Source organism: Athene noctua, chromosome 1, assembly GCF_965140245.1.
Source record: "Athene noctua chromosome 1, bAthNoc1.hap1.1, whole genome shotgun sequence".
NCBI lineage: Eukaryota > Metazoa > Chordata > Aves > Strigiformes > Strigidae > Athene > Athene noctua.
This window is the reverse complement of record NC_134037.1, coordinates 73,764,134-73,790,139: the sequence shown is the minus strand read 5'-3', so window position 1 is coordinate 73,790,139 and position 26,006 is coordinate 73,764,134. Positions and strand designations below refer to the sequence as shown.

Genomic DNA, 26,006 nt, shown 5'->3' with positions numbered 1-26,006 from the left:
CCGGCGCGGAGGACGAAACGGCGCCGAGCAGGAGATGGCGCCGGGGCAGCGCGGCCGCGCCGCCCCCCCGCCCCGGGCTGCGGGCAGGGCTGCAGGGCGGTCCCTGCCGGAGCTGCGGGGAGGGAGGGACGGCCGGCCCTGCCAGGCGGCCCTGAAGGCGCAAGGATGGCTCCCGCCTGCCAGCACCGCCCCACCCGCGGCGGGGGACAGGGCCTGAAGGGGATGCGGGGAAAAAGGAGACACCCCGCTCCCGGAGCAACCTCCTCTGGCAAAGAACACGGTTTGAGGCTAATCACGCAGCTCTTGAGCGTGAGGGATGGGTGTGCGTATTCTACACAGTCAAAGCAAACCAGTTTTACTTGATAGAGAGTTATAAAGCGATTATAAACAGTCCCAATACTTGCCTTGAGTACACGGTCACAACACAACCTGCAGTACTGTGGGGTGCCACCGAAAGGACAGACAAGCAAAGAATTTATTCCCTTCCAGTTGATGCCATAGCGCGTTCTTGGGCTTACATGTTACAGCTGAACTAGTTTAAAGATTAGTTGCCTTCAGAACAAGGGATGCTGCTCCCCACCGAGAGCTTCCACTTCAGGCTGCGCTGCCTTCACCTTTCTGGATCACACAATGAGTCGATTCAAATCACTAATCTGTTGGAAAACAATTTCATTTTTATTGCTGAATCTGTTTTCTGCCCAACTGGTGACCTGAACTGACTTGATGTACCGTAAAAGGGAACCAGTGAAGGGGAAGGAGGGGAGCAGGAGTGCACAGCTGGGAGCACAGAGGTGCATGTCAGTTGGTAAGAGCAGGATCTCCTCTTTAAGTAGCAATAAAGGCTATATCAGATCATCACATTATATAACAGCACCTTTATAAATAGCCAAGCAGGGAATTTACCCACTTTTCACCACTATCCTGCTGCATGGTCGTCCTGGAGACATAGTGGGCTGATCCTGGGAGCAAGATCTGCACTGCAGCGGGTTGAATTCTGCCTCCATAGTGTGCTAGTTTTCAAAGCTGTGCTATCATTAAGAGTTTTGCAGTGCTGTATCGGTTTTGTGAGCTTATTCCCAGTCTGTACATCAATTGTGAATTGATTCAAGGCTGGTTTTAAGCCATCCTGTATGGCAGTTATCAATAGAAGAAAGCACTATAGCACACATTACATTTATTACTGTGAAACTTTAAAAGGGATGTAAACAGTACATCAGTTTTATGCGAGCCTGTGTTGGCTGAAGTTTAACTGTTTACTTGCTAGCTTAAGAACTCTTACTTTGCACTTCAGTAAGAAAGCATACCACTAAGGCCAGCTTTTATAACTCCTTTTAGTCATAAAAGAAATTCAGTCATAGTTTCCTTAATCTTTATGCTGGCTTTTGCTTTCTAATAACCCATGCCTATAATGAAGGTTCAAAGAAGAAATGGCTTTTCATGATTCCTTTAAAGTCAGAAACATCACTTCCAACTTAAATATAAACCCACTGAAATATAGCACTTCTGGCACACTCAGCAGCTCAAGCAGTAGTCAGTCTCAGTACAAAATACTTTAAAATGCTACATATTTTAAGAGTTATAAGTGTCAGGACACGTTCACCAGTAGACTGGAGGAGCCTAGGAGGCATGTGTCTGAGCCAAAAGGGAAAGCCCTCATGCTCCCAGCCTGTTCCAGCACTGAGTAGTTACTGAACCACTCAAGGGCAGATCACTTGTGAAACTGATCACAAGTCAGTTATTGCGAGGAATTTTACCATTTATGTTAAATAAAACTTATGACAACTGTTTTGCTGTCAGACTAATGAAAGCTTTGAAATTTGAGGAAAACAGAAGTATGTCAAAAGCCTTTTTAGTGCATAGTTTCTGCAGTTTTAATTAAGTTTCAAGTAGAATAAAAAGGAAGGAAGAGGATTGAAGAAAAGGGCATGCAAAAGATTGGGAGAAAAAGGAAAGAACAATGGAAACAAAGCCAGAAGGAAAACATTAATTCATAGGTAGTTTACCAGGAAACTCGCAAAAGGAGGCAGTCAAAAAGAAACAGGCATTCATCTCCTATTCCATTTCAGTGAGATGCTAAATTCCTTGAGGTCAGCTGAGAACCCAGCCTGGACTTTGCTGAATCTGTCCATTCTTCAGGTAAGAATCCTTGCTTCCCTGTGTTTTTATATACTCTGATATCATTAATTATTCTGCCTCTGGTACATTTTATAAACATTTTAATCATGACTCTAGTCCACAAAGCACTGTAGTAATGGAGCTTGCTATTGCTCATCTAGGCTTCACCAGTCCTGCTGGAGGTAACCCCCACTCTGATGCAGAGTGCAACTCATAGTTAGGAATTCAGGCAATTTAAACTTCCTCCCACCAGCACATGCAAATGCCTGCGAGTACCAACAAGAGCTACATTCTTGTAGCTGCCATCCTATCCCAGAAGACTCTTGTGCACCCCTCACGAGATTCAGCAAAACATCTTGCTGGGGAGCTGATTTACCACTTAAGTTTTCTGCCTTGTGAGACTGTGCAATGAACAGACCCTTTACCTGTTTCTTTCAGTTTACCAAACAGATTAAAAAAAATCTTAAGGACAGGTCTAAGAGAAACTAGGTAAACTAGGTGATGGTAAAGAGAGGTGAAGGAAATTAAGATGCTGGAGTTTTTATTCCTCCTTTCATTACTGACTTGTGCGATTACACAGAAGGCAGTTAATCAGCCTTATTTTTTCTAATCTCTGAAATAGTACTAACTACTGATAATAAATGTGTTTAGGGATTAAATATTTGAGGTTTTCATGTGAGGTGTATGAAATCTACTTCACAATATAGGACTCGCATTTTCCAATGCCCTGTATCTTGTGCCAGATGTTTACATCAGTGTCTCATGAATGCAAACTACATTAAAAAACCTAAGTTTCTGTGGGTTTTATGATTTATGTTCACTGTCAACCAAGCAGGAGTCAGAGCAATGTAAAGTCAGGCTACAGATTGCTTCAACACGACAGCTGATTTATGGCCCTGCCCTGGCTATATTAAAACCTTCCCAGACAAGTTATTGAGGTGTTTGCCACCCTAACGGTTAGAAAGCTTTTTGCTAACAGGTAACAGCAATCTTTCTTGCTGAAAATAAAGCACGTTTTATCTTCATATCCACTAAGGACTTGGAGGTTCAGGTTGTTTCCTTTCACTTTGCCTGAGACTTCCATGGTTTTAACTGCCACTATTCAGTTTCCCTCCATTTTTTCTTCTCCGGGCTGAAGACCTCCAGCTCTTTATAACTTTATCTTGTGCTTTCTCCCTTTCTGACGAGTCTTTCTGCTCTCCCCTGGAGTACGCTGCCTGCTTTTGTTTTCGAGAAACCTTTCTTGACGTGTGGCACTCGGAACTCAGCCCAGTATTACTCCGGCCGTCCACACCCAGACCAGGCGGACAACCGCAGGTCCCTGCGGGCCCGAAGGCAGCAGGCCGGTCTGACGAGCGTGCCCGGGCCGTTTCGTAAATAGTGGTAATTATTAACAATAGCTATACGGGTAATTCTCTTATTATGCAAAGGCAGTGATCATCTATGAACGGTAACGGGCAGCAGTAGGAGCAGCCACGTCTCCGCGTGTTTATTCTACAACGCCCAGTTCGAGATCTCCCCGCGGCGCTTGTGCCGGGCCAGGGCCAGGGGCACGGGCACAAGTCCAGCTGTTTCTCTGGCTAAACTTTTGCCCCTCTCCCAAAAGTAATTCCCCAGCCGTCACCCGCCCTCAGCGGGGAGCTGGCGCGGTGGCGTGGCCCGCAGCAAACGCTGGGGCGACAACCGGTGGGTGCGCCCTGCCGGCGGGCGGGAGGGGGGCGGCGCAGACCGCGGGGCTCGCCGGGCTCCCCAGCCCGGCCCGGCCCGGCCCGGCCCGGCGCGGCCCCCTCCGGCCACCTCCCCCGCTTCCTCCCGGCCCGGCCCGGCCCCGCCCCTGCCGCCGCCGCCGCTTGTTGATGTTTCACTTTGTTTTAATTCCCGGGTCGCAAGATGGAGGCGGCGCTGGGACGGCGGGAGCTGCTGCTGCTGCCGCTGACCGTCGCGCTGCTGCTGGGCCCGGCCGCGCCGCTGCTGCTGGGCCAGGTACCGCGGGGTCGGGGCGCGGTGGGGCCGGTCCCTGTCCCTCTCCCTCTCCCTGTCCCTCCGAGGGGTGTGCCGGCCGCTGCGGGGGCGCTGGGCGGCGGCGCGGCGTCTCCGGCCCGCGGGCTGGCGCGACCGGGTGGCCGGCGCGGCTGGAGGAAGCAGGCGAAGCCGGTGGCACCGACGGGCGGGGTGCCGGGTACGAGGGGCTTTTTACCCGGCTGTAGCGCTTGGCAGCCTAAGGTGTATTACCCCTTGTTGCAGTGCTTGATCTGCTGCACAAATACGTTTCGGTCTAAAATGTACGAAAATGGTACAAAAGGACAAAACTACGCATCTGCCACAAACTTGGTTATGGTGCGTGTAATGTTTCCCCCCTCCCTTTAATGTTTCATTTATATAGGATCTGATATGCTGAAATAAATATCTGACGGTTTGAGGGGGGGAATAGTTACTTCTGTGCAATGTAGATACTGTATTTTTATGCTTGTCTACCCACGTCTTGATGGCTCAGTGCAGTAGAAGTACGCAGTGCATTAGGTCCACGTTCGCTCCTAGTGATTTCTATACTCTTGAATAGAACCAAGAAAAGGTTTTTGATGTATGTTATGGGGCATCGTGCTGTCTGTTCTTCCATCCCAGTACTTATGCTGTATCTTGGTAAGATTAGTTTTAATTTAAATTTGGTGGCTCTTTAAAGAGTGGAAGGAATGTTTTGAGTGCTGCTTAGGAGATCTTCTCAGTGGGACTAAAAAGATGTGCTGTGGCACGGGTGAGCATTGACCTCTAGAATTACAGAAGAGAACTGGGTACTTCTGTCTGTACTTGAATCATGACTAAATACATCCTCTAATTGTTATAATCGTGAACTCCAAAGTGAAAGATCGCAAAGAGGGAAGAGCTGTGTGGGTTTTGTAGTCATTTGTATAGCTAACGTGAAGTTGCTGTCACGCGGGAAATTTATTATGGCTTTTGTCACTCCAGAGGGTTTTTTTCTTACTTAAGTAAAATGTTTCCAAGAAAGCCTGACACAGGCCCTGCGGTGGCACATCCTGTGTTGCAAAACAGGATTCCTGGGCTTAGTTCCTGGTTTCCCCTTCTGTAGATGAACATTTCAAGAGAGATCTGCTTAGCTCTGATTTCGAAATAGGAATCTGGATCTTCAGACACCTCTGAAAGTGCGTGAGTGCTTGAAGGCAGGTGTGCTAAAGAGAGTGGAGAGAGCTCAGTCCTCGGCTACTTCTCTTATCCCCCAGAAAGGGAGCGCTAGCTTGAATTTGCCAAAAGATACATGAAGTGACAATGGAATATAGACCTCTTGCTTACCTTCTCCTTGGAAGCTATCCTACTTTCACACCAAAACTTGGACTTAATAGTCTGTCGCAGATGGCAATTGTACAAGATGTGGAGACACATCTGCGCATCCTATCTTTAGATCTGAAAGCGTGAGTGAGCATGGCACAGGGGTGCTGGAGTGGTCCCGTGGAAGCCAGCGTAAAGTCAGAAGTAGGGTTTGGTTTAGAACTGGGGTGTAATGCCTTATGGGCACAGCTGTGCTGTTTAAGGGGTTGAGTTTGTCCACTTGTGCCGTACAGCTTAGGTGGTCTGCCAGCTCAGTTTTTGCTAGTTGGAAGCATCTGCGCTTTTTGGGCTTTATACTGGTATGGCATAAGCATATATAGAAGAGCTCTTTTAAGAGTCAAAAAGGAAACTACACATTTTTACTTTAGGGTTTTTTTTTGTTAAATCTCAAACCTAAAAAAATAAAAACGTGTTTTCTCTTGCACTATTTCTTTTGGTGCATGCAGGATTGGTTTTGATGTGCAAGAAACAATGCATCTTGAGAAGGTTTTGAGTAGAAGAATTGCTGGTTTTTGAGTGTGAGCTGGTTTATGGTGGCCTGGTAGGAATAGAAGTGCCTGGTAGTGGGAATAGACAGAGCAGGAATGCCACTCTATCTGGTTGGCTTCAGAAGCCATGAGCTTAACGACAGTGGGTGATGGGGTCAGAATAATTCTGGTCTTCCCTCAGAGTGGCTTGAGTCTGCAGACTGGTTGGGAGCAGGGAGCATCAATGTACTCAGCTTTTCTTTGGCTGGATATGACATCATACAACTGGATGTGCCCTCTAAAATTCTGTGAGCCCACTGGCAGCATACTACTGATAGCTTCGCATTTTGTAATTCTTGTATGGGGTATTAAGGTTTACCTCCAAGTTGATTGTCCATGATGTTACAGCAACCATAGTGGAAGCACTGAGGAAAAGCCTTGAAACATTGGAAAAACATTTTGTAAGGCTGAAACACTTTTGTTCAGCTGTGAAATGTGAATGCCTCTGTTGTTATGCAATACTTGTCGTTTCTTATACGCTGTTTTGAAATCTTTACTTTTTTTTAAAAAAAAAAATTAGCATGCATATTTTGACTATTTCTTTCTCCTCCTGAAATTGGCATAAGCAAAACTAGGTTACAGATTGATTAATATTAGAAAAAGGGTGTTTGTTGGTTTTTTTTTTTTAAAAAAAAACAGGAATGATGCAATAAGACAACTGACCTTTGCATTAAAGTAACGTGTTTTTCTGGTGCAAGGTCAGGAATTAGGTTTTGTGTTTTAGTGTATTTTTTTAATGTGCTGATAGGAACTGGCTAAAAGCACAGTGGACTGAATGCTAATGCTATGTTGTTTGCTTACTCTGTTTGCCTCTTGATAATTCAGATTTAGCAGTGTTCTTTCTACGTGGCTTAGTTGCCTACCAGACTGGTTTTTTTTTTTTAGTTTAGTTGCCTGAAAAACATTGTTTTCAGATTATTTGTTGGCTACAAGAAACCTCTGTGTGGATGGATGATTTCACAAAAGAAGAAAGTAATCTTCTACATCAACCATTTGAGTACATATGCAGTGAGTGTAATGTATTTTAATCAGCGAAGAAACCTGTCAGTAGTGATGTGCTGAAATGTTTCTTTCATTGCTTTATGCCAGTTTTGTTATTAACAGCCTGGCGCATGTTCTGAACTTTATGCCTAAAAGATTTGACATCATCTTCCATGTATATTTGATTAAATTAAAGCAGTGTGATGCAGCCTTGTCCCAGTGATGTGAGGCTAAGTATTCACTTTTAAAACTCCTGATAAAATATTCATAGTATGAGTTGATTTAACAGGGAGAAAGCCAAGGCGATTAATTCTAGCAACATATGTAGGCCAAACAAAAGAATAAACAATATTATACTAAGAATCATCGTAAATCAGGGAAGAAATAGAAGTTGCTTGTCAGAAAAGTAAAGCAAAAGCATTGTGTACGATTTTTATATTAAGAAAGATCAGCTTTAGTTACTTAAGCAAATACTGGGTTTCATTATCTTACCCTAAATATTGTCATGCCATTTAATCATGCCAAACCTGATTGGACAAGATTTTGTACTAAAATTTTGCATTCTGCAAACTTGTCAGGTCAAACTTGTCATGTCAAACTTGTACCATGATTATTTCTTAACTCAGTTATGCCTGGTTGCCATTAAGACATCCTACAACATAGCTCTGTTTTGAGTCTGATGGCAGAGTTATGAGAAGCACAGATCACAGAGCCCTGGCCGGCAAATACACAGTTACTCTTTGGAGCCAGTTGTCCATGTGAGTGCCAGGACTCAAATGGTATGAATTTGGGTGCTAGTTTTGTTTGTCTGTTCAAACGCATTTTTTCCCCAAATCTTTTTTTCAAATTTAGAAACAAGTTCTTAGTTTCGGCTACTTCTTATCTGTTTGGCAGCCTTCATTGGACTTTATATTTCCCTGTCACAAACAGGATATCCCAATAGTGCCTGCGTAATCACTGTGAGGGGATTGTCTGTCTCTCAAGTCCCTGTACAGCTGGCCATCTTGCAAGGCACTATGCCATCTGTTCCTAGTGCTGCCCACTCCGCTTCCCACGGGCCTTCCAGTGCAGAAAGAGCCTTGTTCGGAGAGCTTCAGTAGAGAACAGCTGTGCTTTAAGTGGGCTGGCTGCTAGCGGCTGAATCTAGATGGGGTTTATGTAACTGCTGCAGTTGTGTAGGACGCAACAGTTACCCTGTGCTGGGAGAAACTGTACAGTGCACCCCATCAGGTACCCACTGTCTGTGGAAGGAGTTTTTCCATGATTCTGTCATAAGATCTGTTTGAAGTTCCTGTGTCATTAGACCCAACATCTTTGTCTTGTGCAGCATTTTTCATAAAAGGCTAAGATTAGGTGTAATGTTCTCTGTAAATTTTTGTGGTGTTGGTATGGGCAGTCTTTAAGAATTGATGACTCTTCCCTTTTAACTTATACAAGATGCTTTATATTCTTTACTGCCATCTTTCCCCATCTTGCTCTTCTACTACTGTGGTCATACTGCCCCAGTTAACGCTTCTGGGGCAGTACATGGAGAAAGAGACAGGATTAGAAAATGATCACGACCTGCTTATGTCTATTAATCCAAGTTCACAAACATTCACTAGCTCACTGTGATGTATGTCGTCACACTTCTTGGGGCTGTCCTTTGATTCTGGCTCTGTCAAAGTGTGCCTTTCTCAAATATGCAAATGAATTCAGGACCTTTTAAATTACAGGCCTGTCTGAAATTGATGTGATTTTTCATGACATTGCTAATACTGAAAAGTGTCTTGTAAGTTACACGAACAAGTTTATACTCATAGTTCATGCTTCTCCAGTGCAATATTGGGGATTACTGCAGAGGCCCTGTCCTGCTGTCAGTGACTTTGTTACTACAGGATTGTCTTACTGTGCTTTTGATACACAAAATAAGTGATGCAGGGTTATTTACTTTTCTTAGTACTGAAGTACATAGCCACAAGACATATCTATAAAACGCTTTTCTTCTTTTCCCTAAGTAGTGAGTTTTATTATGGTAACATAGAAAGGTATTTGTTGAAATTAAAGGATGTTTTGTAAGTCTGTGCGTCTTCAGCCCTAGGATTGGAAAGATGGGTATTTGAGTTATCGCTGGAGCACCTAGAAATTATGGCTTGTCAGACCAGGCGTGATACAAGAGCTATTGGCCTGCCAGGCCTGTTTCCCTCGCAGTTGAGCAAGCCCAAACAGCATATTGCTCTTGAGCACCTGTTCAGGAGCGGATACCAAGGGGGTACCAGCTGGGGTTGTGTTAACGGGGTTGTGTTTTAACGGTTGGACTAGATGATCTCCAAGGTCGTTTCCAACCTAGTTGATTCTGTAACAGAGGGAACGTTGTGCATCACCTATTCCCTGCTGTGGGTGAAAGTGGGTCAGCTGGGATGGTGCTGTGCTCTCCTGGCAGCTGCTTGCAATAGTCCCTTCCTCTTTCCCCCAGTCCTCCTGCCCAGCTTTTCATTGTGTTTGGCATGCATCTTGTGGTTCTTGCCTTCATGTAGATTTTGGTATGGGGTCAGGAAGAATGGCCACAGCAGTGAGGAACTCCCCTCCAGGGAAGGATTAAACGAGCTGAGAGCATTATCATAAAATCAGGAAGACTGAGTTGGAGGACTATTATTTTCCATGGGAAGATAATATGAAGGGTAATGAACAATCTCTTCATAAATTGCAGCAAGGAAGCCTCAGGTTAAACATTTGGAAAACTTTTAATGTTAAAGGTAGTTGAGTACTAAGGTAAAATAGTTGAGGGAAGTGTGAAATTTTGGGGGCTTTAAGAATAAGTCTGTCAGGAATGACATCAATACAGTTGATTCTGCCTCTGGAAAAGTTGGTCTTCCTCTGGTCCTTGCAGTGTTTCTGTATCAGTTCAGAACATTTGGAGCAAGAACAATTGAAAACTGATTATTTTTTAGCACCAAAACTTTGAGAGTTATTGAAATGTTTCTTAGCAAGATTGGCATCAAGTCTTGTGAGACTGCTTAGTGAAGAGGAGAAACAAGAACATATGACAACTCAGGAGAATGGGTGTACAGAATATGGGAAGTTATCAGTAGAATTTGTTGGATCTGGATATGAACAGTCTGGTCACAGGAATGGCAAGAATATGAGTTGTCTGTTGATTGTGAACACTAAATTGCAAGAGTCATGGTGTAGCTGCTGTAGTGGAGTATGAATCATTGCTCTAAGTTACTGAGTAGCTTTATGAACCTGTGCCATTCAGGAGATGCACCACCATCTCCTGAGATGATGGTGAGGATGGGCATCTCCTATGGAGATGCTGCAGGGACAGGCAGACCATGCAGCGGAGCCAATCCAACAGCCTGTGGCTGTCAGAACAAGTAGCTCAGCTCCCTCCTCCCAGCTGCGTTCTTGTGTCTCTCGTGCTTATCTGGCTCTTCCTTGCTTGTCCAACTGACAGAAAAATAGCCTGGCAAAAAAAGGGAAAGTTTCTGCCAATTTAATGAGCTAAATTGGTTCACTGACTTGGCATAAATGAGAGGAAAGGATGATGTGCAGGAGAGGTTGACACTTTTAGTGGCAGAGGCAGCAAGTGTTTAAGCTGTTTTATTTGTCTGCACACTGTGATCTGGTTTTTGTAACTTTGATAGCATGGAAGTGATCCACTGAAATATTTTAATTTCCTAGACATCTAATACGCTCTTCAAGTGCAAGTTTTAAGTATGTACTGGGATTCATGACAGTTCTTGTGGATACTACATGAACAGAATTGACAGCTGTTTTGAAGAAAACGAACCATCATGTATATAGCTCACCTTGTACTTTTAATGCTCAGTTGTTGAGCATATCTATCTTGCCCCATTCCTTTCATCTTCAAATAAACCATTTAGTTATATATATAAAAAAAAAAGTAGGGGGGATTTTCTTTTTTTTTCCAGCAGTTACAGGCTATCAGTCTTTTCCTTTTTCTTGTAATCTCAGTGAGTCACTGTGTAGATGTTGAAAAAAAGATTGCAAAATACTTTCTGTGTGCAAGGACTTCTGTGCTCTTTGAATTCCCACAAAACAGAAAAACCTAGGAAGTAAAGACGCAAGTGTTTGGTAATCTGTTAAACAGTTTGAGGATGTAAAAGACAGAGCTCCGAATGCTAGAGCTAAATGAGCTGGAAGTTTGGTGCATTTTTTAATACACAGAATTCTTAAAACATGAGAAGACAGTAAGTGGTTTGTGGAAATTACAGGATGACAGAATAGATTACATCCTATGATTATATTACTAATCAGATTTATATTTTCAGTTATAGAATTCCAGCTCTCTAAGTAAATTGGTAAATTTTATTTACTTTGAATAGCTAGGGTTTATGTTTTGAAGAAAAGTTAGTAAGTTAACAGTTCTGTTTCCCAGAAGGGGCATGAAGAAAGAGATTTCTCTTTGGTATCAGTGGCCAGAGAGTTTTCCTACTGATTTGACAAATGTATCTGAAGCATCAAAGACAAGTCACTTCCAACCAAAAGGTTATCTGTGTTAGATATTAAACCATGCTTCTCATGATGCCAGATTTCTGCTGAATCAGATTTGAATGTTGTTTTTGCGTTCTTGGCAGTTGTGGCTACCTGTGTATACTGATTACCCCCCATTGTTTTAAGGATTTTTTACATTATAGTTGCACTTCAGAAGCAATCTATTCATGAATTGGGACTATATTATGCTAGGTACTGTATATTTCAAGTATTTCCTGGATGAAAATTTTATAAAATTTCTAAAAATGCCAAAATGAAAAGCCTTTTTATGTATTTGAATTTTTATTTATTTATTTTAAATTCTGAGCAAGTTTAGCTTTTTCTTGAGACGTGACTCGCTTTTTAGCTGTTAGTTGTGAAACCATGACTCAAACACAGAGCTAAAGATGCTGAAGTTATGGAGAAGTTTTCCAGAAGAAAATGAAACACAATTAGAATCATCTAAGGCTCCCAAAAGGCAAATAGGGAGCTTAGCATTATTTTTGAAGAGATGACTGAGGAAAGCAGTATGGCAATCATTACTTTTGGCTATGTGCAAGAGAGGTTTGGCTTTTGTATATAGATGGGCCTGGGAGATTGAAGGTCCCATCTGCAAAACAGCTCCTGAAATTACAAGGAGAAAATGAGAGAACAGAATGGGTTGATCAGTTACAGCAGTTGGGATTTGAAGGAAAGAAGCAAATCCCATTAGCTGTGAGTTCGGAGGTGTCCCTTGTGGCATAATTTGGGAATGATAACCAAATAAAAGAAACAGGATTACTGCTGACACTGACAATATGGAATGTTCTTTAGTATAGGCTAACATGTACTAAATTATACTTTACCTTGAAGACTAAGTGGAGTGCCTAAAAAACATTTACAGATAATCTGATTTTTACCTTGTATTGTCTATTATTTTTCAGCTCATATGAGAGACTGCTTTTCCATTATATCTATGTGAAATAAGTTATCCTGAGAATTTAGCTTGATTATTATTATTTTTATCTTTATTTTAATAAAACCTATACATAAGGGGATGCAGCTGTCATTCTTTTTCCTCAGTGTCTTTATTAAAAAGAGAGGAAAAAGCCCAAACCAACCCTTACATGAAACAAGTAAGCATATTCCTCTTTCTTCTGTCTGCTGGATAGAAAGCCTGGGAACGTGCTCTGGGGATTGTATGTTGTCATTCTGTCACGACAGTGTGTGAAAGTTGCTTGTGACCTGCAGTGGTTTATGTGTTTCCTCAGAAACTTATATCTCTTCTCACTGTTGTTTTCCAGGAAACAATCAGAGTCAATGTTACGATGTTGAAAACCAATGGAGAATTTCACAAAGGACAGGTTTGTTCTGTTTTTCTGTTTATTCAGTGACTTAATATGCAGTTAAACAAAGTCTGCATATGGATGCAAATTTTGTCAGACATCAGCCAGTATGAAGTATGTTCATCTGAGAACAGAATCGTAGCATAGGACTGGGAATCATATACTGACTCTGTCTGTCTTTCTTTCAGGTTGTTTTTAATATCACCTATGTTAATGGACAGGTATATCTAAATGATTTTCCCATGAAAAGCGGGGTTGCCCACATAACATGTCAAACAGTAATATGTGAGTATTCTCTCCCCCCCCCACTTCCCCCTGGGGTATTTGGCTTCCCTGTTATCTAATAACCAAAGCTTAAGATGACTACATGTTCTAGTAGTCTGCAAACCTGAGCATTGTGGAAGCAAACAGTTTCCCAAGGTAGGATAATTTTGCTACTAAAATGGGTGGAAAAAAGCTTACTGCCTTGTTCTCAAGTCAAATCCACATGTTTATATGTAAATGTCCTAATCTGAAATCCAGACTGCCTATCTTTTTCAAAAGAATGTTTTGCACTACAAGCTAGACAATGTAAACAGAAGGATGCAGCTCCACCCTGCTAATGGCTGTGTCCCTAGATTGGCTGGCATATATCCAAAAGGAGATTAAATAACAAAAATATGAATTATTGTTAGGAAGATCTTTTAATTATCTCATTTCTGTGTCTTTGGGACAAACAAGTTTCTGCTGGATAGGATATTACAGTGCAAATACTGCAGTTTTGCTAGTGTCCTGCCAATGGTTAATGACTTCGAATGATCTTGAAACTGCTATTTCTTCCACTGATTCAATGCTACACTTTTTGTGAAAGACCAGAATGTACTGTGATTTTTTGAGATACACACAGCATACTGTATAATTAATTAAACAAGGGCCATTATGGACATTTGATTTAGCTTCTATTGTATTCAGAATGATCTCTTGATAAATCAGGTGCGGTCAGTCTCTAGCTTGGTTTCTGAGGTCATCCCCTCCTTACAGACATTTACTTAGAGTACTAATGGTTTTTCTAAATGGCTTCTCTGAGCCATGACCTTGTTTCTTGAACCCTTCCTTCCCAAGCATGATCAATTATTAATTTGACACTGTTTCTTTTCTGGAGAGGGGGAGCAGTATTTTCTTTCTCTTTTTCTGGGATAGTTATGTTGCTATTGCTTCTGGTTTTGGGTTGTTTTTGTTTTTGTTTTTTTTCTATCGTAGGGTAGAAAAACATGGCAAAGTGTCATTTACCTGCAAGATAATAGACTCCAGAAAAAGAGATACAATTTTATTGATTAATTCTGAGAGATACAGAGCACTCTACTGTAGTTCCTATTAATTTCCCAAATTATAGTTGTATAGCTTGCAGTGACCACGTTTATGAATGTGAAACAGTGAGAAAAGTACTGGTTTGAACCTGGGAGCTAGAACCTGGAACTCTTATCTCCCCATTTGGATCTGAGTTGTCAGCACAGTACCTCTCTCTATTATCTGTAATGTTTATACTATTTACTTACTAAATCCTTGACAACAGATTCAGGTAATTTTTGTAAAATGCTAAAGGAATATTGAGGTACTTGTTACGTGTTAACAGAGGGGAAAAATACTCCTGAATATATATAAAAAACAAACGAGACAAATATTCATGCTCTTGAATATTAGAGACCAAGTCTCCTGAAGGGTACTGTCTTGACAGTGTTGTTAGATCATGTCTAACACCACCTATATCCCCCCTTGAAGTTCCCACAAATGTCAATTTTGGAAGCATTATCTTTCCCTTCTGTTAAATGTAGAGGGAATTGAGCAGCCTGACACTTGAAGGGCTGGGACCACAGGGAGCTTCAGCTACTTGGCATCTCAGAGGCTTTATTCTTTTAATGTATGTTTGCTGATCTAAGTCAGAAAACATTCAGCAGGTCAGTGCTCTGGCTCACACCTGTAGAGAACCTTCCTCTCTAACCCTTTTCTCTCCTTCTGCCACTTATTTTTGCAATGGAAGATATTTCTATATGATGCCAAAAGGTATTTTTTTATGTTTAAAATAAGCAAAATAGCTTAACGAGGAAAGGTATCATAGCATAAAAGTAATGAACACACTTAGTTGTTACTGTGGAACTGAAAGATGCTAGTCCAGCCTTCCCCCACGTTGCTTCTTAGGCTCAGCACTGCAGGTACACACAGGACTAATGGCTTAGACTGAACTGGCCCCTGTTTCTCAGTTCATATACCTTACAGTCTGTATGCTGGAGACATCTGTCACCTCCACCCCTGCACTTCTGCAGCACTTCAGTTCTAGCATGACCCTCACCTTCTGTAGAGGCACAGTAGTTGGGAGAAGGGTACTAAGTCTATGCAGAAACACCGAGGGTGGAAAGTCAGTTCTCTGTGTACTTGTGGAATATTAGGTTGTTGAAGTAGGTGAAAGCTTTTGGGTAGGGAGAGAGTTTGAGGTGTCACCAGTCACATATGAAAACATTGAGGGGGGACAGAAAAAACATGTATGAGGGAACTGACATTCATCTTGAGTAGTATATGCATTGTGCATGAAAAGAGCGTGTTCGTTTCTGTATTGAGAGGAAGGGGAATGTTGTGCAAATCAAGATGTTTACACAGGTGGCTGGCTGGGCTATGGCATTACTCTTATGAACTCCTTTGGACAACTGAAATAAGGATGCAGCAATAGCAAAGCCAGAGAGCACTGGTCAGAGTGCTTAAATGCAAACCTCAAAGGCAGGGGTGTGACATGGTTTGCAGTCTCCCTCAGTCTGGGCATCATACAGCACTGCTGTTGTCTCCTGTGTTACATCACAAAACCTGCTCCAAGTCTGATATATACCGGTATATAATCATGGCATCCGTTTTACCTGTTGCCCAGGTTACTGCTGCTTATAACAGTGGTTACTGGAAGCGTTAAGGACTTCAGCACAGTGCAGACGGCTGTATGACTGTTCAGGCCTCTCTGGTTTGATGCTAGTGGCCCTTTGTAGTTGCAGTGACTTCTCCATTCAGATGCTACATGTGCAAAGGCACCTATGTCAGAGTTGAAAATGTTTGCCCCATGGTTATATTATACTGCTTGCTGGTTGGGGTGGTTTCTCTTTGAAAACTGTGACATTGTGTGTTAACAGTGGAGAATGGAAACCTGGATAACTTACCAGATCAGCAGCGCCTGGGAACCGTCAGTGTTCGCATCATGGTTCATGAGTGGCCTTTGGCATCCAGTTCTGATTTGCAGCTTCTTGTCATTCAGGAAGAAGTGACAGAAATTGATGGAAAACAGGTATAGAAAAACCACCCAACACACTGCTTGATTTTAATTTAGGAGAGGCAAGTAGTTACCAAAGATTAAAAGGTTTACATGTGTCTGGTGGTTGTTAGAGCACACAGTATGTCATCTCACGCTAGCTAGCACAGTACTGAGGGAGATAATACCAACCTAAGTTGCCTGTATAGTAGCGGGGTTGTTTCATGAGACTTCAAGTTTTATAGCTTCTATTCTTACTTTAATAATTAAGCGTTGGATGGCTTTCCCTTAAGCTTGTTAGAATATCATTAATGGTCTCGTGCTTTTTCAACACACGCATTTATGCAAGCAAAGTCAGACTCAGAAGCAGTACTTATTTTGTACATTATTTTGTAAATTAAAAGGGGCGTGGGCTTGTTCCGAGTCCTGGGGTTTTCCCCACTGTTTATTCCAAGCTAACAAAGCATTTCAAGCACATAGTGTGGGGAACAGCTTGCAGCAGCAAATTCTTATGGCAGCTGAGCTTGTTGTGAAAGCCCACAACACTTGAGAGCTTAGCCTTGGAATATTTTGCATGTAAGATAATGAATTCATTTGAATAAAAATCTTGATAACACGGATTTTGAGATGAACAAAAAATACCACCCCAAACTCTGACTGTATTTGCACATGCGAGGGGTTACAATTCTAACTGAGATTGAAATGTGCAGAACTGGGTTCTCAAAATCACCTATAAAGTATAGTTATTTTTCCAACTGGAGTAGTTCTAGAGAAGATACTGCTGCTGAAGCCAGCAAAAGTGACAAGTTTTTGTCCCAGTAAATGTCTCCATCTTACATGGGGCTGAGCTCTTTTGAAGCTGGCTCACGTTCTGCTGGCCTTTTTTTTTTTTTTTTAAGGAGAATGATGATAATACCATTGATTAATTGCATGCTCAGCATGTAGTATTTTTTACAGGGATCTGCATCATGTCAAAATCTTACTCCGTTACTGAAAAATCCCAATGAGTGGTTTGAAGCTTTTCTAATGAGGTGTTTATTCCACTGTTAGGACGCTAATATATCCTGGTTTGATTCAGTTGTTACACAATAGTGTTGTTGTATTTCAGATTTCAAACTAGACATCAAAATGCATTTCAGATTTTCAGAGGGACCTGGTAAGAACAACCAGAAAGCTACTGCTATTTCCTTAATTGTTCCTTTAAGTCAAAAGCTTTCAGTCTTTCTCATTAGTTATTAGCTGACAGTAGTGATTGTCTATTTCATTGCATTGTTCTGTGCATGTTTAAAGCAAAAGGAGAGCGTTGGTTGGCCTGTGGCTCTGGAAGCATGAGTGACACTGTATCACATGCTGCATTCCTATTTTGTTAGTTATATTTCTATGTAGCAGTTATAGTCACAAACACTCTGGATTTTTGTCAGTTCTTAGCCTCACAATGTAGTTATTGATGAGAGCAGGAGTTATGCCGAATGTGTTCTATATAAGTAATGCTTGTGTTATTATTGATTAGTAAGTGAAATGGGTCCAGTGCATCACTGGAAGAGGAAGAAAACAATTATTTTGGTTGCTCAGAAAAAGCAACATTACTGCAGAAGCATAAGTGTCAGTCTTGCCTCAGCAACACTTTCAGTGTTTGCGAATGCTCTTTCACTACATACTTGAGTTTTCCATGCCCTAAAATGCCTCCCTGAAAGAGGATTGTAATGAGCTATGTAAGACTTGGTGAAAAGCCCATGGAGTGACTACCACATGCTTTGGCAGAGAGAGACTCTGTTCAGCATATTTTCTAATGTGGTATAGTCTACAGAAGTCTGGTACATAAAGCCAGAGAATACTAATTCATGTTATAACATCCCTATGTCTAAATCTTAATGGCTTGGAGTTTTCTGTGATGTATTGGTTTTCTCTGCCAGCCTACTTCACTCTTACTCAGTAATACCAACATGTTTGCATCTCTTGTAGGTTCAGCAGGAAGACGTAACAGAAATAGATATTTTAGTGAAGGACCTGAGAGTACTTAGACATTCAAACTACACTGTCCCTTTGAAAGAGAGCATGCTGTATTCCATCCCAAGGAACAACGACATGTTATTTACACTTCCCAACCTCTCAGGAAAAGGTATCTCTCTTAGCTGCTGCACAATACTTTTATTTATAGTTGATGTAGTGCTTTACAAGGGTGAATGAACATCATTATTGCTGTTTTACACAGTGAAACAGTTTCTTCATTAACAGGGAAGCGTTTTGGGTTTTTTTAATCACCTAAATTCAACTCTTCTGCATTCTAGGTATTTTGTTTGTTTTCAAATCTGTTCTCCTTCGAAGCACTTGTACAATCTGCAACCCAGACATCTCACAGGAAAAAATTCCTCTCTCAGTGCTATGATGGAAGTTTCTCTAAAGCTCCCTCTTCTTTCTTGAGAATGAAAGAGAAAACTGGAGAGGAAATACCTGTCTGGGTCACTTCCAAACCAGAGAATAGTTTTATGTTATTAAAACTTGAATAACTTAAGGCAAGAAAAGTTATTTGATGCCTTAATCTTACTTCAGTTTTGTTTAATCAAAAAAGTCTCAAGGATTTCATAGCAGATTAATATTTTGATCTAGTTCATCACCTTTTAATCTGGTGACAGCTGAAATTTACAGCTAAAGGCTGCGCTGTAACACTGCTTCTGCTTCTTATCAAGTTCACTACTCAAGTAAAAAAAAAAGCCTTCTGTGTTCTTGCTGTAAATATGTGAGAACTGTGCCATAAGTATAGAAATGCAGCATGTCTTTGTTTTCCTGAATAGTGAGTTAAATAAAAAGCAAACGCTCACTAAATCTAGCTTTTCTTCTTCAGATATTCAAGATCCACTGCAAACTACCAGTCAGTACCTCATCCAGCAAGTAGAAACTACAGTAGATGAAGAGACATTACCTGGCAAGTTACCAGAGACTCCTCTTAGGATAGAGCCTCCGTCTTCTTACAAGGTAGTTTTGTTGTTTGTTTTCATTATTAGTATATACCTTTAAAGACTGATCTGAAAAGGAGAAGCAGGTTTTTTTCCCTATTTCCCCAGAGATGAAATGCATATAGCTTAGTGACATTTCTAGGAGAGGAAAAGTTGTAATAACATGGTGCAGATAACAATGAATGTTACTCAGTATTACATTTGACTGAATAAACTTCCTTCCTCATTTTTTGTAATTCTCTACAGAAACACATATAAATATTATGTTTTCCTCTTTTGTGGATGTTTACAGAACAAAACAAAGAATTGTTAGGATTCAGATAGTGGGTTTTCCTTCTGTAAAGACCAAACACAACATTCATTTAAAGATGGTAAGAAGGTATATTAACATGTCTCGGCCTTTGTATTTGTTCCTCTATTTTTAATTTGAAAAAACCCCAGTATAGTATGTAATAACTCATTTCTGGAAGAGAGAATTACCATTCCTACTTAACCTAGTACTGACTTCTCAGAGTACTGTTTTGCTGCTTTGTATTTGTTAAAGACCAGGATATTCTATTGTGGGAGGTATCTGGCAGTAACTGACTTCCACAGAAGTCTAAGAAATCCCCACAGCCAACTGCTAAAAACAGACTTTCACAGACATACTCTAGGAAACTTAAACACCCCCCCATTTCTAATTTACCGCTTAGCAGTGAGAAATTGTTGGGTTTTTTTACTCTAGTAAGAATAAAATGGGTTTCTAAATCCTGTAGTGTTCTGACCTCACAGATGCTTGATGACAGTCAGTCATGATATTTTATGTTATACCAAGCTAATGATTTATAATGATTTCAAATATTGTTTAGCTTTAAGTTACATGACTTTTTTCTGACTTTGCTTGAGTGCTTACGCCTCTGGGAGATGGGCCATTGGTCTCCCTTGCTGTAAGAAACACAGTAACAGCCTGGCAAGTTTCAGTTCCACATTAAGGTAGAGATGGGCTTAATAGCGCCTCTGTGGCTGAAAGAAACACTTTATAACCTACTGCTCAGACAGGAGGGCCAAAATAATAGGCTGAAAGTTACAGACAGGCTAGAGAAGGTGGTAGCCCTCTCCTGAGCTGTCAGTAACCCTTTCCCTGTGGTACGCTGCCATGGTGTCATAGCCTCTCTGTGCCTTGGCCAAATAGCTCACCCTTCACCTGCTCTGTTCAAGTGTCCTTTATTTTCTTAACTGGCCTTTCCTTTCAGGGAACTCTGCTAGCATGAGCAGAGAACTAAACCTTTACCAGTTCCAAACTTCATAGAAGAAAGAGGTCTGAGTCACCAGTCAATTCCGTCCTACTTTTATGTATAATTAAGCATACATAAATTTAACTAAAAGTATCACTATATAATATGATTCACCATTAGCTACAAAAAGTGCACTTGCTATGTTTTGCAAACTATCTTTTTATTTTTACCTGTTTGGTTGTAGGTGATGTGCCAGTGGGTGGAAGACTTGAGAAAAGGGTTGTGCAGATTCTGGCTCCAATCTTTACCTATCTTCTTTAATTTGATGGAAGTCATTGTAGTTGGAGTTGTTGGAGCAGCTCTTATTCTCAAAGTCTTAAAGGTGATTCTCCCTTCCTGTGAAAACAAGTAAGTAATTTTTGCTAATTTTTTTCTCTGATGAAAGCAAAACATTAACTGAAAAAAAATCTTACAAGCAGCAGCTCCATTCTGTAGGAATATGGTGCAAATTCACTGAAAAAGCTGCTGGTAACTTCCTATTCCAAGTGATCTTTTGACCAACCAGCATTTCAGAGGAACATGGGAAAATCTTTTATTGGAAATGTCTTTACCTTGGCTGTCATACTATCAAATTTTTATTGAGTCTTCTAAGGACTACGTTGTGAGACACCATTAACATAGCTCTGAGAGAGGAGGGCTAAACAGTTCCAACAACTCTAAACCTTTTTATACTCCTAGTCTTGGAGTTGTTGTAGTAGTTATGAAAGACCTCAAAGCTGGCTTTGCAAATTTGTATGGGAATTCTCCAAGGAGGAGCTACCTATGTAGGCAGCTTACAAGCCATAGCAATTGGCAATAGCATTGGTGGCAAAAGGTCATAAATAAAATTGGTTCACTGCCAATGGCTTTATTCACTCAGTTGGTATGTTACCAGCTACACTAGTATTTTCCAGAGAAGCAAGATCAAAACAAGGGGTGGAAAGATGATTTAGTAACTGCAGCTAGTGCTGGAAGAGGCAGGCATGTACATTTTAAAGCAACCCAAGTAATTTCTGGAGGACCTAAGCCTTGGAACCCTGTGTTCTTTCAGAAGTGACTGGTAGTGTAACATGCTTCATCACGCAAGTACAGCTGATGTCTTCAAATGCAGCTGGACCAGCTGTGCTTCTGAATGGCCCTGAGAGCAGTTAATTTATGTACCCACCCAGGGATATGAGTGGCCTTAGTCCTTCTGACAGAGCCAGAAAATGGAGGGTTGGGAGATCAGTCAGTTTGGAAACTGCAGTGACAAAAGAGTCTCTGCTTCCCCCTGACATTCCACAAAGCATGCCGTCAGATTGGAGTACTTGTAACTAACTTGTTAGAGAAAGCGAAGAAACGCTTTGTACCCGCCACAGCAGGAAGTAGCTTAACACTGCCACATGTGAAACTGAACTAAGGGGAACTAGCAACAAAATAATTCTAATTCCTGTAAACTGTTCAGCAAGGTGTCTGATGGCCTGTCCATGGCAGAGGAACCAGCCTGCAGTAATTTCTTTTCCAATTGGAGAACATGGGACTTGTGCAGGGCTTGTAAGAGCATTTCAAGAAATTGTAACACCGGAAGGATGGTCCTCCCCCCTTAACCTGAAACAACATACCCAGAAAACCCCACCAAAACCCACAGTCATTTACTTGCTACCTGTATAAAGTGATCCTGTAAGAAGTGCTAAAAGTAATTCATGATTGTAAACCAGTAGGAATGAGCAGAACGCCTCATTTGGTGAATGACACAGTTGATGAGGTCCTGAGTCACATCTGCAAGTCTTTGGTGCCATTCTGCTGTACACTGATAAATCTCGAGGCTTTAGTTAGTCTTGGAGAATTACGTGCAAGAGCCTGAGAAGGTAGCTCCTGACAGAAGACAGTTTGAGACTACTATGAAATTGAGCCTACACTGCTGATATTTCAGATGTAGAAACTGGGTGAAGGGACCCCTCTAAAACCACAGCCAGTATGTTTTCAAACCAGTTTTCCATCAAGTTTTCATTCTGGCTTCATAAAAAAAGTCATTATGAGGGTACTACTTGATGCATTGATTTCAACTAAGTTTGGAGAGTTTAAGAATAAAGCTTATTTTTAGAACATGGAATTGTTTTGTATATTGTTTCCTAATGCCAGGTAATCTTAACTTTCAGAGGCATCCTTCTCCTGGATCAAGTCAGCTTTGTGCCTGTGATTACCATCAGCTTGCCTTCAGATCTTCCAGACAGGAAAAATAATTTAGATGAGAAAGCATGTACTTAATACTGTGTTTACTTTGGAGTTACTGTTTTTTAAAACAAATTTTCGGTTGACCTGAAGTTTGGCACTTGATCTTAATACCTTGTTTGTTTCCCACTAAGAAAGCTAAGTCAGTGAATTAATTGGTAAAGGGACACTCAGGCCAAGGCCCAAAGCTGGCTTCCCCGTGCCTCTCCGTAAACACACAGCCTTTTCAGAAGCTTCAAAATAAAAACAGCTTTCCATCTTGAGGGCTAACATTGGTTTTAACTTCTGTGAAGTCACTTCTCCACACCACGACAGGATGCTGGCTGCCTTCACGCCTACACACATGCACCAGGTCAGCTATCTTGAATGGTGTGATGATGAAATTCAGGTGTCCTGAAGGCTCCAGATAGCATTCTTCAGAAAAGGACGAAGGAGTATCACAAGCAGCAGCTGTGCCTGCAAACCTAAATAAAGCTGCCCAACCTGCTTTCAGATCTCTTAAGGTTGAGTGTGCCTTGCAAGGAAAATATCACTACCAAACATTTCTGTTACTCAAGTAATTTGACATTTTATATATGCAAACTAAAAATTAAAAAGGCAGATTTGTATTTCAAGCACTTTACACTTTTATGGCCCCTTCCACTCATAAAAATTGTTAGCACTTGTAAACAATGTGCTTTTTGTATCTGTGACAGCAGTACCGTGTGAAGTCTCAGAAAAAATGAATTCTACAGAAGTACTGGCTTACTATTGCTGAGTAGGCCCCGTCCACCTGTGCTGATTTGTACTGTTAACATTTTTCAAATAAACATTTAAATTGTTTATTAAACTGTGTTCATGTGTGCATCTATATTTAATTACATAAAACAGCAGTTTGCCAGATGTCTTAGGTGTAGGGTACTGTTTGTTTTTTCCCTTGTTCTTATTTACAGAAATTGTTTGTCAGAAGTGTGACTAGGAAAAAAAAACCAAACCTTAACTTCCTGAGCACCGTTATCATTTGAGTGATCAGAATTATCCATGTTCAGCTGAAGTTGTTAATAGTGAGGGAGAAAAGCCAGGATTTCCCCCCCCCCCCCTTTTAAAGAAAGATTATCATAAGTTGAATGAGATCTTTAAGTTATTCACAGGTATTTGTTCTTACAGTTGCTCTCTGACAGGAACAGCATGAGTTGACTCACAGAGCTGACAGCACTGCTGTGGTAGAAGAAACATTTCTAACCTTGCTTTGCAAAAAAAAAAAAACAAAATAAAAAAATACCACCAGCAGTACAGCGTGGTACATGTCAGCCTGAGATTAACAGGGACGCTGCTCAAACTTCCCTTTTTTTTTTTTTTAAATTTTGTTTTTTGTCTAGTACCTCGTAGGTCTGTGCATTTACTTCCTTGAGCTCGGTGTCGCTGGAGCATAGGACCCCAAACGTTCACCCGATAGCCAGCTGTGTAAGGAGGATGGAAGCAGGGGCTCTGTCACATGGCTGGGTGCTCCAGGCAGGCGTGGTGCCATGAAGCACCAGAGCAGGGCTGCTGCTCTGCTGCTGGGGGCCGAGTGGCAGCAGCTGGCATCCCTGGAGCCCCAGCACTGCTTTCCAGGACCGTACCCAAGGGAAGTACCGTAATGACAACAAAACCATGTAAGACAGAGGTGATGCTAGAGCTGCAAAGGCACTGGAATTCAGTGTGGTTTAGTGGAAGAAAACACGGCAGAGGTAGGTCATCCTCATCCAGGGCTAAATGGACTCTAGCACGGGAACGACTGCACAGATGAGCAAGTCTTCAAACAGTTGTAGACAAACTCCTCTGTATGTGGAAATTCATGGGTTTTCCACTTGATCAACATAGCCTTGGCACCTTCACTAATGTAGTTCAAATAGAAGCAATGTATAAGGCTGAAGTTTAGCTTCTTCAGGAAAAAAAAAGGGAGCAGGATGGACACAAAACACAATTCCTCCTTACTGCACAATCACACCATCAACTGGACTGCAGACGGAAATGTGGCAGCTGTTAGCATGTGCTCTTTGCATCCCTACTTATGAAACTGTAAACCAAGCACCTGCACAGCAACAAGGAAATTTAACTCTAAACAGCTGCAATATGAGTGGTTAAGCCTGCAAAAGTGTTGGTACTGCTTCACAACTTGGCTGATTTCCATGAGCTAAGTAATCCTCTTCTGTACTGTGTTCTACAGAGTTACAAAGCAGAAGGAAAGAAATACTACTATCAGGCTAACAAAATTAAATTAAAAAATAGTGCAAGTCTTGAACACAGTAATTGCCAGACAACATCGCTGTGCTATGGAGCTGGAGCTATCAAGTCTTATAGTACCAAGTGTTCTGCTTTAGCATGCACGTTGTAAAAGCTTCATGCCTTTCAGAGGAGAGTACTTTGGGCTGGGACATTCTGAACCATTCTGTAAATTAGTTTAAAAACTCCTTACCACAACTAACACAGTTAGGAAACGGCAATAGTCCTGCATGCCTGTCAGGGTAGGTCTCGTCTTCCCAGGGCATGAACTGACAAGGATACAGGTGCCAGCTGGGGAAAAGGGAGGGGAACTAAAAAAAAACCAAACCAAAAACACCCCACCAAAAAAACCCCCTTACCACCCGAAAAAAGCCCCACTCCATAGGATGGTAGTTTTTAGGAAAGGCAACATCTTTCATCTCCTCAGGAACTGTGGCTCCCACTGCAGCTCTCTTCTCTCTCACTCTCAGAATGTCTCTCTGCCTTTTAAACACATGGAGTTAAGCAGCGCCGACCCTTCCCTCCATAGGAACTCCTCTGGAGGGGGTCAGTATCATCAGGTTCTGTGTTTCAAACCAGAATGAACCCCTGAGCTATGAATTCAGCATCTACCACCTTTTTTTCCACTCTACCATGTATTACACAGGTGTTCATTTACAGTGAACAGGGATGGTTAGGCTGTAGAATGCAACTACTGCTTTTGAAATGAGGTTTACATTAGAAGTTCCCCAAATATATCACACTTTCAGTCTAAGCAGCCCCTTACTGGACTGCTTCCAAGGGCTAAGGCTTGCCTAATTTTTCCTTTTCGTTCAGGTGACAGATTGAATATTTTGGTTTGCTTACAATGAATTATGAGAAGAAACCTCCTGCAACACAGCTGGCAGCTATACACTCATCCTAACATAACAAACAGAAAAACAAGTATTAAAAGAACCCACTTCTTCAAAATACTGCATCTCTTCTTAACTCCACACATATGGCTATTCTGAGAGGTAAATTTGGTTTCCATTTTGGAGATGGAAGTCTGTAAATGTACTCACCTGAATGTCTTCCCTCCATTCCTGGGTTCATCATGCCAGGTCCACCCAGGGGTTCAGATCTCAACAATCTGCATCTCAGCATCTTACTGGAGCGTCTCATCACCAGCACTGATGAAAGCCCCTTTTCAGCATGTCCAGCTGTCATGCACAACATAGTGGTGAATTTCAAGTACGTAAACAAGATGTTCACAATAATGGTATTTACACAACTGTATACTTGGGATGCATTTGCCTTCTACTCGGATTGCAACTTCTCATTATTGTTTGTCCTTC

At 41.6% G+C, this 26,006-nt stretch overlaps 1 protein-coding gene across 1 annotated transcript; it reads left to right on the top strand.

Moving 5' to 3' along the window:
- Positions 1-3,942: 3,942 nt before the first annotated feature.
- GINM1 (glycosylated integral membrane protein 1) lies at positions 3,943-23,278 on the top strand. Its single transcript, XM_074924690.1, has 8 exons — positions 3,943-4,098; positions 12,725-12,784; positions 12,955-13,051; positions 15,913-16,064; positions 17,991-18,147; positions 18,871-19,001; positions 20,441-20,604; positions 22,374-23,278. The coding sequence occupies exons 1-8, from the start codon at positions 4,006-4,008 to the stop codon at positions 22,480-22,482; spliced, it is 963 nt and encodes a 320-aa protein (XP_074780791.1). The 5' UTR covers positions 3,943-4,005; the 3' UTR covers positions 22,483-23,278.
- The last annotated feature ends 2,728 nt before the right edge of the window (positions 23,279-26,006 follow it).

Bases quoted from the DNA above. Each gene is read 5' to 3' on its own strand.
- GINM1 (XM_074924690.1), top strand. From the start codon at position 4,006: ATGGAGGCGGCGCTGGGACGGCGGGAGCTGCTGCTGCTGCCGCTGACC. The intron at 16,065-17,990 runs GTATAGAAAAAC...CATCTCTTGTAG, and splicing joins CAGAAATTGATGGAAAACAG to GTTCAGCAGGAAGACGTAAC. The intron at 19,002-20,440 runs GTAGTTTTGTTG...GTTTGGTTGTAG, and splicing joins AGCCTCCGTCTTCTTACAAG to GTGATGTGCCAGTGGGTGGA.